Source organism: Orussus abietinus, unplaced genomic scaffold, assembly GCF_000612105.2.
Source record: "Orussus abietinus isolate OABI.00-Male unplaced genomic scaffold, Oabi_2.0 scaffold59, whole genome shotgun sequence".
NCBI lineage: Eukaryota > Metazoa > Arthropoda > Insecta > Hymenoptera > Orussidae > Orussus > Orussus abietinus.
The window spans coordinates 446,235-456,207 of NW_019395985.1; the positions used below are offsets into that span (position 1 = coordinate 446,235).

General features: G+C 42.1%; 2 protein-coding genes across 4 annotated transcripts; one reads left to right on the plus strand and one right to left on the minus strand.

The window, feature by feature from the left end:
* Positions 1–1,208: 1,208 nt before the first annotated feature.
* On the minus strand, positions 1,209–3,006 carry LOC105694973. The gene is made up of 4 exons (XM_012416168.1): positions 2,926–3,006; positions 2,215–2,576; positions 1,813–2,006; positions 1,209–1,375 (listed from the first exon to the last, which is right to left on the minus strand). Exons 1-3 carry the CDS (start codon positions 2,972–2,974, stop codon positions 1,818–1,820), a joined length of 600 nt encoding a protein of 199 aa, XP_012271591.1. The 5' UTR covers positions 2,975–3,006; the 3' UTR covers positions 1,209–1,375; positions 1,813–1,817.
* Positions 3,007–3,045: 39 nt separating this feature from the next.
* Positions 3,046–8,541, plus strand: LOC105694968 (DCN1-like protein 3). 3 transcript variants are annotated; one of them, XM_012416159.2, is made up of 4 exons: positions 3,046–3,372; positions 4,434–4,596; positions 4,866–5,182; positions 5,380–8,541. In XM_012416159.2, exons 2-4 carry the CDS (start codon positions 4,515–4,517, stop codon positions 5,977–5,979), a joined length of 999 nt encoding a protein of 332 aa, XP_012271582.1. In that variant the 5' UTR covers positions 3,046–3,372; positions 4,434–4,514; the 3' UTR covers positions 5,980–8,541. The 3 variants fall into 3 exon arrangements, with proteins under 3 accessions (XP_012271582.1, XP_012271584.1, XP_012271583.1); XM_012416161.2 differs by lacking the exon at positions 3,046–3,372 and adding an exon at positions 3,577–3,665; XM_012416160.1 differs by lacking the exon at positions 3,046–3,372 and adding an exon at positions 3,878–4,012.
* Positions 8,542–9,973: the final 1,432 nt, after the last annotated feature.

Here is a 9,973-nt window from a genome sequence, read left to right on the forward strand (position 1 = left end):
TAATAATATGCCGAAAAATGTCTATGAATTAATGAATTACCTCATTACGTGTATTTCTAGGTAATAAATTAGCAATACGTGTACTTCTACGCGGATTATTACCTTCCTGAACATGGCGAAACTGACAATTTAATTCATTTTCTGTTAGATTTGTAAACAATATAACATTTGATAACGTATTTTGCAATCAGTATGAAAGTAGCAGATAGGATCAAATAATTTTTCTTTAACTGATCAATGACGAAATGTGATAAAAAGTCGCTACTGAGAATGCAAATGACCTCTGATAACGTTACAATGGCACTTTAAGTCATTCGATGATGAGAATGGCAAATAAGTGATCGAATGATTATATAGTAATATTTCGTAACCTCATTGCGTTTTCTCAAATTGATACCAAGAAAAATCAGCAAACAAACGTTGGAGCGTCGTCATCGAGTATGGATTTTCCGTGTTATTTATAGCGTTATGAGAATGCATTATCGGTGTCGTCGAAACTACTAATCGCCGTGATTACGATTACATGCTCCGCGTAATGAATGGCTGATCTCAGAATGGACAGAAGAAGGGGAAAAAAAAAATGAGAAAAAGTTGACGAGAGATCGAAGCAGGGTCACGGTCGCCTTTGCGATTTCTTCTGGCACGAAGCTGTGTAAATGTAAATGCGTAAATGTTAGCATGCATGAACTAACGCAAGCAAGTGTGTACAGAGGTGTGAAAACATTTACACAAAAGTCGCAAAATATGTACACGTGATATGTTCGAAAATATGTACGTCGTAAGATATGTGGTCCCTGTGAGCGCCATCGAAGGTTTTGCAATTGAATTTTTAGATTAGGTCTGGGTGATCCGGTGGTATCATTGAGAATAGTTATCAATGGAAGAATTATTAATAGAGCTGAGAATTCAATGGGATCCTGAATAACACAGAAAGTAACCGATTGTCTCGGTTTGGGTAAATTCCAGTATTTTTTAATCTCGCATCACTCCAGGCTACGAGTTTCTCAAAAATGTATCTGGCTCGATACTCGACCGAGTTCCTTGATTTTTTCAAAGCGAGTTCTTATTGATTTTTTAACAGCGATAAGGATTTCGAGGAGATGAAAGTGCGGACGGAGTAAATAAAATTGGGAATAACGCGCCGAATTGAAATCACGGATTAAAAAAAAATTATCGATAAGTAAAAAAATAAAAGGACTAACCAGCTATCGATGGGCGAGTTTTTAGGGGCGGGACGAACAGCTGATCGCCACTCTGCTTTTCTACGTTTCCACGTCGATACACCGACGGATGGCGTCACGAAATGCCGCCGACAAGGAGTAAAACCTTCGAGATATCTTCCCGAAGACCACGCCCAACGAGATATGCCGGACTTCTAAACAATCGGTGAGTGTCCGATTACCAAACTCAATAACGATTTTTTATATATTGTAGGAGTAGCCGAGAGAAGAAATGCCGTTCGATTTTCAACCTAGCAGCGGCCATTGCGTGGCGCTTCTAAATACAAAGTTGAGTCATCGATGTGGTGAGGAAACCGGCACACCGGAAAACGAGAAGGCCGAGGATTTTTTTAGCTAGAGTTAAACAAGCAATGGAATGTAATCCGTGACAGTCTGGATTATTATTTCGCCTCTAAACATGACTTTGATTTATCCCCATTGTCAGAGATCATCTACGAGACATCTTAAAAAATCTGACGCTTGACATATTTAATAAAGATTACAAAAAATATTTAGAAATTATTCTATGCTACTAGGGTATGTTTTATCTTTTGCAGTACATAAATGTATTATGGTAGGTAGTAAACATTACCTTTTCTACGCTTTTTCTAAGTGGCTTTCTCTAACGTTTCCATACCGATCGCAGCACTTTCGTTCGGCAAAACTTTTCTGGCAACTATCGCATCCACAAGATGGCTCTCTAGGAACTTCCGGGTAACATTTAGGTGGACAAACAGGTGCCTTCGATTCAGGTTTATCTTCGCAACAACAAGGAGCGCAAGGATTCTAAGAGATCATAAAATCAGAGATCCATTAAAACGAGACGAAAAATTTTGAATAGCTGATAAAATTTGCAATTCCCTCATATGAAATATTAACTTTCTCCCTCTCCTCAGCACGGCTTATAATGCACGTGTAAAATAATTATATGAAATAAAGACTGTTTATGTATTTATGTGGATTAGAGGAAATAGTTATAACTATTCCAGCATACCTGCATCTTTATGTAGCAACAAGTTGGAGGAACATATTCATCTGGACAAACTTGTGCTCTGCCGATGAAAGGTTCCGGTTCTGGACAAGAAGATGGCGGACATTCGAAAAACCGCGGACTCTCGTCTCCCTCTGCACCAATTCTCTGTTCGTTCCGTTCGTTTTGAGAATCCTGGGACTCCCTTCTTCCTTCTCCTTCGTTCTGAGAATCCCTACGTCCTTCCTGCTCTATTCGAATTTCCCGCTGCGCCTCCTCTTTGACTTTATTTCCATCTCCAATGGCCTTTTCTCCTGTATCGGATTTCTTCTTCGAAGGACACTTCTTCCTGACTTCCTGCACTGATAATTCCGGACTCGCTGAAACTAAATGAGGAATAACTCATATCGGGAGTTTAATTGAATTAAAGAAACTTAATTAAAAAATGAAAGGTTATTAAAGAGTTTTAATGTAATTAAAGATCCCAAGAAGATTGCTCCGAAGTAACTAACCGTATTTGAAAACTCGCGCTAAAAATCCGCTCTGGCCACTGTCCATCGAAGTCTACTATTTTTCTTCCGAAGGTCCTAAATTAACGTTTTTCTAATAAAAATTGTACACTTCCAATTTGGATCATAACGGCCGAAACAGTAGATAAGCGTGAAGTGGCGATTTAAGAACTGAAAAAGAGAAAACAAAATGGCTGCTTTCTCGAGCCGTGAAATCAGGCCTTACCATGTGTACCATGAATGCGATCCTCCCTCGCTCCGCCAGATGGCACCATCAGGGTCCTTCCTCGGTCGACCCACTGCAGGACTCGGCGACGGTCGCGAGAGCCACGGCCGAGAAAGTCGTTCGAAATGTGGGTTCTCGCGCTTGTAGAAAAGTGAGAGGGTTCGGGGCAGAGCGCAGTGGCTCGTGTCGGTGAAAACAGCTCATTTGGAGCGCGTGGGAGTGAAGGTGGCTTCACGGTGCGTGCCCAGTTCCGAATAATCCAGACAAATGACAGTGGTCGTCACCCGAGGGTTGGGATCTCGCTGCGGGGAGATGTCGACGGCTTGACGCCACTCCGTACGAACCTAACCTTAAACCACGCCAAGAAACGCTCCTATCGGGCTTTGATGCTCTACAACCCCCAGGCCGGAGCGTTCCGGATCATCGAGAGGTTCTCTCGACAATAAGGTACCGACCTGTCCCAACTTAACCTAACCTAACCCCCGACGGCATCAGTGTTGCCAACTTCGCTTCTGTTTATTCCAGGCGGTCAAATTAAAATAATAGTGCAAATCGCGTAGTATTGTTCTAAAAATGCATAGTATACATGAGTAAAGTAATAGTACAAGTATTATAATAATAGTACGGTTGGCGACACTGGACGGTACTCTCTAACCTCTGCGGCCAGTTTAGACTTAACCTGGCCTAACCTCTCACGTGACGCGCGACCGATGGTCATCGGTAACCTTGTTACACGGCAGGTAAGTCAGTGGCCTCAACCGGTGCGGTTTAACGGAATGGCTCTCGCTCTCGACAGCGACGGCACGTGCCCTTCTCTATCGGCCGCACCAACTCGCGTGCTGATTAGCTGGCCCCGTGACGCCATCTTGGATATTTACGGAATCGTCGGAAATGTCCTCCCGCTGTCTCCGCGAACTCGCGCATCCGTGGCGGCGCACACGCGCGTTCGACCTGACGACACGCGTGGATGTGTAGGCGTGCACGTGTGCGTTTACGTTAGTCACCGCTCGGTGGGATGTTTTTAGCATAAATGCGTAAAAGCCGTGTAAAATATCCGAGTAATCGCTATAACGCGGCCGAGGAGTAGGTAGGAATAATTTGTCACAAGTATTTGACGTTTATTGGTTACTTTGTTTTCTGTTTATTTACCTTTATTGGAGGTTCTGTCAGGGTGCTCCAAATTCTGTCCAAGGATAAATAAAAGGAATGTCACAAATTACTTGTCGAATGGTTTGGATATTTATTTCGAATGCTTCTGTCTTGGGTTTGATCTTGGTCTTATCGTTGGGCCAGAGTTTTGTTATAAACAAGGGGGATAAAAATATCTGCCGGGACATTGCAGCGAATATGAGTCATTTGGCTCATTGTCCATTGTCTTGTGATGCACACCATTCACTTATCATTTTTTTTTATAAGGGAATAATATTTATCGGCTCTGGATTAGTTATAAGAATTTAATAGTGAGTACAATAGCGTTTTCAAGTGTCTACAGCTTCTTGAAATTTCAGCTTTTGACCAAACTGCCGATCAAAGACTGAACCACCGATGCGAGGGACAATCGACTCTGACGTTAAGCACGGACAGCATCAATGGGAAACTGCTTTTCGTGTTTCAAGGTGCCACCCCCACCGTCTGCTTCGAATAGACCGATCTCACAGGACCACAAAGAAGGTAATAAAATTATTGCTGGCACTGATATTTCAGGAGCTAATAAACAATAATTCAACTGACCGTCACTATAATCTTCACTCGTCTAACAATTAATTTATAAGTGACCAGGCATTTTGAACACTTCCCACCATTTGGATTTTATACTCATAATCTAGTTTTAGCGTTAAAAGTCAGTCAGTTAAAGATTACAAATAAGAGATATAACCTTAAAAATGAGGTTTATGTACGTGCCTTGGGATGAGTCCGATTTGACTTTATTTTCTTTCTAGATACGATGGAACTCCGGGGCCCATACTCTTCAAGTTCCTGCTCCCAGACCGGAACCCTGACCACCGTGGAAACCCACGCTAATGGAAATAGGAAGTCTCCGCTGACAGCTCTTGGCACATTTAATAATGTCGGTTCGGACAATTGTGGATCCCTTCCAGTTTCTCAGAACAATCCACGACTATCGAGGGGGTTTTACTCTCGCCTGCCACCTCTCGGTCGCTCGGGGACCAGTTCTACCCTTAACCTCAATGCAGATTCAAAGCAGCAGAGGGAACCCTCCGAGAGCAAGCTTAATGCTCTCTTCGACCTATATAAGGTACAAAGTTTATATACACGATGGATAAGACCAGAAAGTGAAAATGTCAGGACAATTCTAAGATGACCACGAGTCATATGTCAAGGTTTAGGACAGTTCGATCAAATATCGTTAAAAAAAAAAAAGTGTCTTATTCGAATCGACTGATTTGAGGGGGTTACGATTTACCGAGGAAAGAACAAAATTCTCCGTTTCAGGAGCCGCACGAGGACATCATCTTGGCGGACGGGATCGAACGGCTCTGCGAGGACCTGCAGCTCTCGCCGGACGAGTTCAAGGTCCTGGTGCTGGCCTGGAAGCTGAACGCCGAGCAAATGTGCCAATTCACCAGGCAAGAATTCGTGACGGGGCTGCGTTCGATGAAAGTGGACAGCATCCGAGGGATCCAAGCGAGGCTTCCGGAGCTGGTGCAGGAGCTGACGGTAAACGGGGACCTCTTCAAGGACCTCTACCGGTTCACGTTCCGCTTCGGGCTAGATGTCGGGGCCGGCCAGAGGATCCTGCCAGTTGACATGGCAGTCGTCCTCTGGAGGCTGGTCTTCACGATACGCGAACCTCCTCTCCTGGCCCGGTGGCTCAGGTTCCTCGAGTCCCACCATGTCCGCGGCATCCCCAGGGACACCTGGAACATGTTCCTCAACTTTGCGGAGAACATCGGCGACGACCTCGGGGCCTACGACGATGCCGAGGCCTGGCCGAGCCTCTTCGACGACTTCGTCGAACACGAGAATGACCAGATGAATCAGAATGTCACCAAGGACGATCTCATCAAGGACTCCGCGGCCGAGAAAGACTAGGATCACCGGAGGGGGAACTTCGCGTGCATTGATTGTCCCCGACCTGGACTTGGAGACTCCGACCACGGGACATCCACTAATCCCTGGAACACGTTCATCGAGCTCGCAGGGCCTTAGGCGATGTTCATGAACCTGAACATTGTCAAGAAGTCCATTGACAAGGATTAGACTACACATATATCGAAGCTTCGTCCTTCTCTTCTATAACCTCTTACGAAGATAGGCGATTCACCCGAGATGAGGACGATCAATGAAGATCCCTCATCGACTGGTGCACGGACTACAAGAATCACAGAAGCCTTGAAGAGTTCTGCTTCTTCCGCGTCGCGACGTCGATTTCCGAAGACGCTTAAGCACTGCGACTGGACCTATCAAGTAATTCCGAAAGTTCCGTCGTTCTTTTTCTTTTTTTTTTTTTTTTTCTGACAACCTTTAAACGTTTTCACTCCCAATTATTGAGATGTCGAGTCACACTCGACAAAAGAAGGTAATCCCTTTGGGAGATTATGCCACTCAGGAGACGTACTTTTAATTATTTTAACACGGCCTGACAATGAGTACTTTATTCTGTATAAAGTACTCGCGAATTTACGGGCTTCCGTCCTGGAGTTTAATTTAACTGCGATTATAATTGCGATTAGATTGCATTAGGTTGGTGCGTCATTAATGTTACATCACAAGGTAAATAAAAAATTGTGAAGGATAACATTAATTATGCACCTCTCTGACAGTTCTACGATGTCTTTAATAATTCCTTTTAATCGAGTGACACTGGCAGTGAATTTGTTCAAAGCACTTGAGTGTTCATTTTTATAATTGTGACCGCAGTGAAATTATAGTCTGACATCGTCACATCCAACATGGCCATTGTAGTTAAAGAAGAGTTACGTCGACTTTACTCTCGTCTAAATTCGAGCATTTCTCTTATTTTGAATTGAAGACTAATGGATCGTATTGATCTTACGATGCTGCAGTATCGAAGGAGTGTACTCGAAGAGTTCGCTGGAAAGTCTCTTCGAGCTTCCTTGGTGCTGAGATAATTCTCCATCTGTGTCACGATGTGTGGTGAAATTTCTAACTCGACCTAGAAATAATTTCATGGTTAACGGTGTGTTTGGTGATGTTTATCGTAGCATTTTGTCGATAATTGTATATTGAGACTGTTGTGAGGAAATTCTTTAGCGGTGATGGGTCAACAATGTTAGCGAAACTGGATCGGTCAGGAATTCATCATTAAAGCGAATATTCCTTTTCTACGAATGACTGCATTGAATGAAAAAATTAAGTTTGTTCAGTATAATCAATGAAACCAACTCAGGTTGCAGACTTTTGACTTTTAGCGAAACTAAGTAGGGGTTCGACTTGAGTAAAATGTAATATTTATTTAATTTGTGCAATAATTGGTTTTATCTGTGCAAGAAAATCCTCAGAAAATTCTCTTTGCTGCAAAGAGCTGGAAAATATTACAATTATTGGTATGATCGAGTAGCATTTGAAGCAGATCAAATCAATGCGTAGCAACAATAACTCGAAGTAGAAGATTTCATCGCAACAGAGTCTTAATTGAAAACTTAATGGACAATGTTTCAATTAGTACTACGATGAGAATAGTGTTCGAAGCAGTTGAATGTCACTGCGCAGCAACTTTAAATCGAGGCAAAAGTTTCTATGTGCAGCGGAGAGCTTAATGGACATATTTCAATTAGTATTACGATCCGAACCATGTGATACCCATTGGAACACAAGCTAATCAATTAATATCGGGTTCTTCTGTAAATGTAAGACACTGTTCAAGGAAGAATGAATTAAGAATGTCGGTGTGAATGTGCAAGTGTGAAGGAAAGACAGAAATTGCGATAGAACGATGAAATGAGAGAGAGAGTCCTCCTTTATATAAAAATCCAGTGACGCGTGGCATTTTATATACAAAGTCTCACTGGCCAGTTGAATGGTCGCGTTTACACCCGAAATTTATAAAAATCCATGGATCCCGTTCGACCGATCTATTCTTCTCGAAAAATTGAATCGAAAATCTTTTTTGCACATTTTTTGGAAACCCAGATTTCTCGAGTTATAATGTCGACCAATCGCGTGGCGGCTCCAACGGAAAGTGCGCAAAGAGTTTCCCATTCAACTTTTTACAAGGAATGCGATTGGCGAAAGGGAATTCAAATTTATTGGGTGGATTTTTGCATACGCGATTTGGTGGTCTAGCGCGTTTAGAGACATTGTACATTGCGTGTAATTACTTGGCAAGTACGGAGGCGATTTATCAAGCTTTCGAGACCAAAATCCACGTTTCGCGGCGAACTGTTGTTAACACGTTTTTTTTTTAGCTTCGCTTTTCGTTTTCATGAAGTTGGTTCGCACCGACGATTTTGAAAAATAAAATGAAAAGGTTTAGAATTAAGTTTAAAGAAAAAAGCTGCAGTCGAACGTATCTCTTTTTTTATACGCTGTGTTTCGTCGTCAGTCATGACTCTCATCTTGAATTGTGATAATTTGCATAAGCTGCGTAATCGTAGGCAATAAAGAAAGCACTTTTAATTTATACAAGAAAAAGAAGTTTTAAAAAATTTAATTAGGCTATCGAAGGAGTGTTTCGAAGTCCCAAAAAGCTTTCGAATCACTCTTCGATGGCTCTTCGGTGGTACTTGGTGCGGACCATCCTCAACTTCTCCTTTATCGTACACTTAAGAGCGTGCAGTCGATTCTGTCGATTTCGTGGTATTTAACTTAAAGAATCGTATTTATATAAATGTAAGATAAAGATGAAAAAAAAGTTACGGTTTGTAAGTATATATAAATATTTATATACATATTTCCATGAATGTATGCAAAGCGCGGCGGAGGGAGCCAACGTGCAGGGAAGATTTTCAAGTCCTTTTTCTTCTCCTTTTTGGGCTAATCAATTGTAACGAAAGTCACGTTATCGGGCCAGCGAATGAGGAATCTTCCTGAATTTTGGGACCAATGGAGTGTGAAGGAAAAGATACTTTTACGGCTACCGAAACACCTGACGTTGACTTTTATTAAACATTATGTGCGTGGAAGGTACTCCGACCGCGTCACCCGTCTCCTTTTTTTAACTACGGGATTTTAATTATTTCTCATTTATGAACAGGGTTTTTTGCACAATTCTACAAAGCATCTTAAATTTCAAGCATTTAAGTCCGTCTTGGAAATTGGTATCTTTTTTTTTTTTGGTTTTTCAAATAAGGCGCCGTTTTGGGCTCCCTCCGTCATGTTGATCGAAATCGGACACAAAGGAGTCTTGATGCAGATATTACGTATTTCGACATTTTAAAATTCCCAGAGAATGTTAATTGAATGTTCATTAGTCGTGGAATCGCTTGCTTGGATATTTTCACATGTCCATTTTATATACCGTAGTTGGCAACTATTTTGCGAAATGGTGAATATTCTATCTTCCTTTTACAGCCGTAAACATTATAAACGTTTGAAAAGGATGGCTAGTGTTCAATGTTCATAGTCTCTACAGTGGAGAGTATTAATTAGACTCTTTTTAAACAAAACGTGAACCTTTTTGCCCTTTAATTCTATATGTTGCACTTTAAAAAAAAATAGTGCAGTGCCGTCGTTACATTCAAGTGCGAAAAGTACAGGCAACGCGAGCAAACCTATTTCTATACAACATCTACGGATTGAGGGTATTTGAATGGCGGCAGACAATTGCACATCTGTTGGACCCTTTTTATCACCGATGTCACGGATTTCGGCACTTTAATTGCGACAAACGGATGAAAATGTCTAATCTATCTCTACCCCATATTCGGGCGTTGCCTGGGCGACGGCGTCGTTGCGCAAGGGAAGCTTTAAATCTCACAAAAATGGCAACCGCGCCGTTTCCCGACACTTATTTTTGATAAAAATGGGAAATGAGCCTTAGAGTTATCGAGTTGTAAATCCCGGCATAGCTTGCAGCAGTAATTACGATAACGTAGCGACACCTGCCCTTCTACAAAAAAAAAAA

Coding starts and splice junctions, on each gene's coding strand:
- LOC105694973 (XM_012416168.1), bottom strand. CDS start 2,974: ATGGTGCCATCTGGCGGAGCGAGGGAGGATCGCATTCATGGTACACAT. Junction 2,577..2,925: donor TCGCATTCATGGTACACATG/GTAAGGCCTGAT, acceptor TTCCTCATTTAG/TTTCAGCGAGTCCGGAATTA. Junction 2,007..2,214: donor GTTGCTACATAAAGATGCAG/GTATGCTGGAAT, acceptor ATGATCTCTTAG/AATCCTTGCGCTCCTTGTTG.
- LOC105694968 (XM_012416159.2), top strand. CDS start 4,515: ATGGGAAACTGCTTTTCGTGTTTCAAGGTGCCACCCCCACCGTCTGCT. Junction 4,597..4,865: donor CTCACAGGACCACAAAGAAG/GTAATAAAATTA, acceptor TTTTCTTTCTAG/ATACGATGGAACTCCGGGGC. Junction 5,183..5,379: donor CTCTCTTCGACCTATATAAG/GTACAAAGTTTA, acceptor TCTCCGTTTCAG/GAGCCGCACGAGGACATCAT.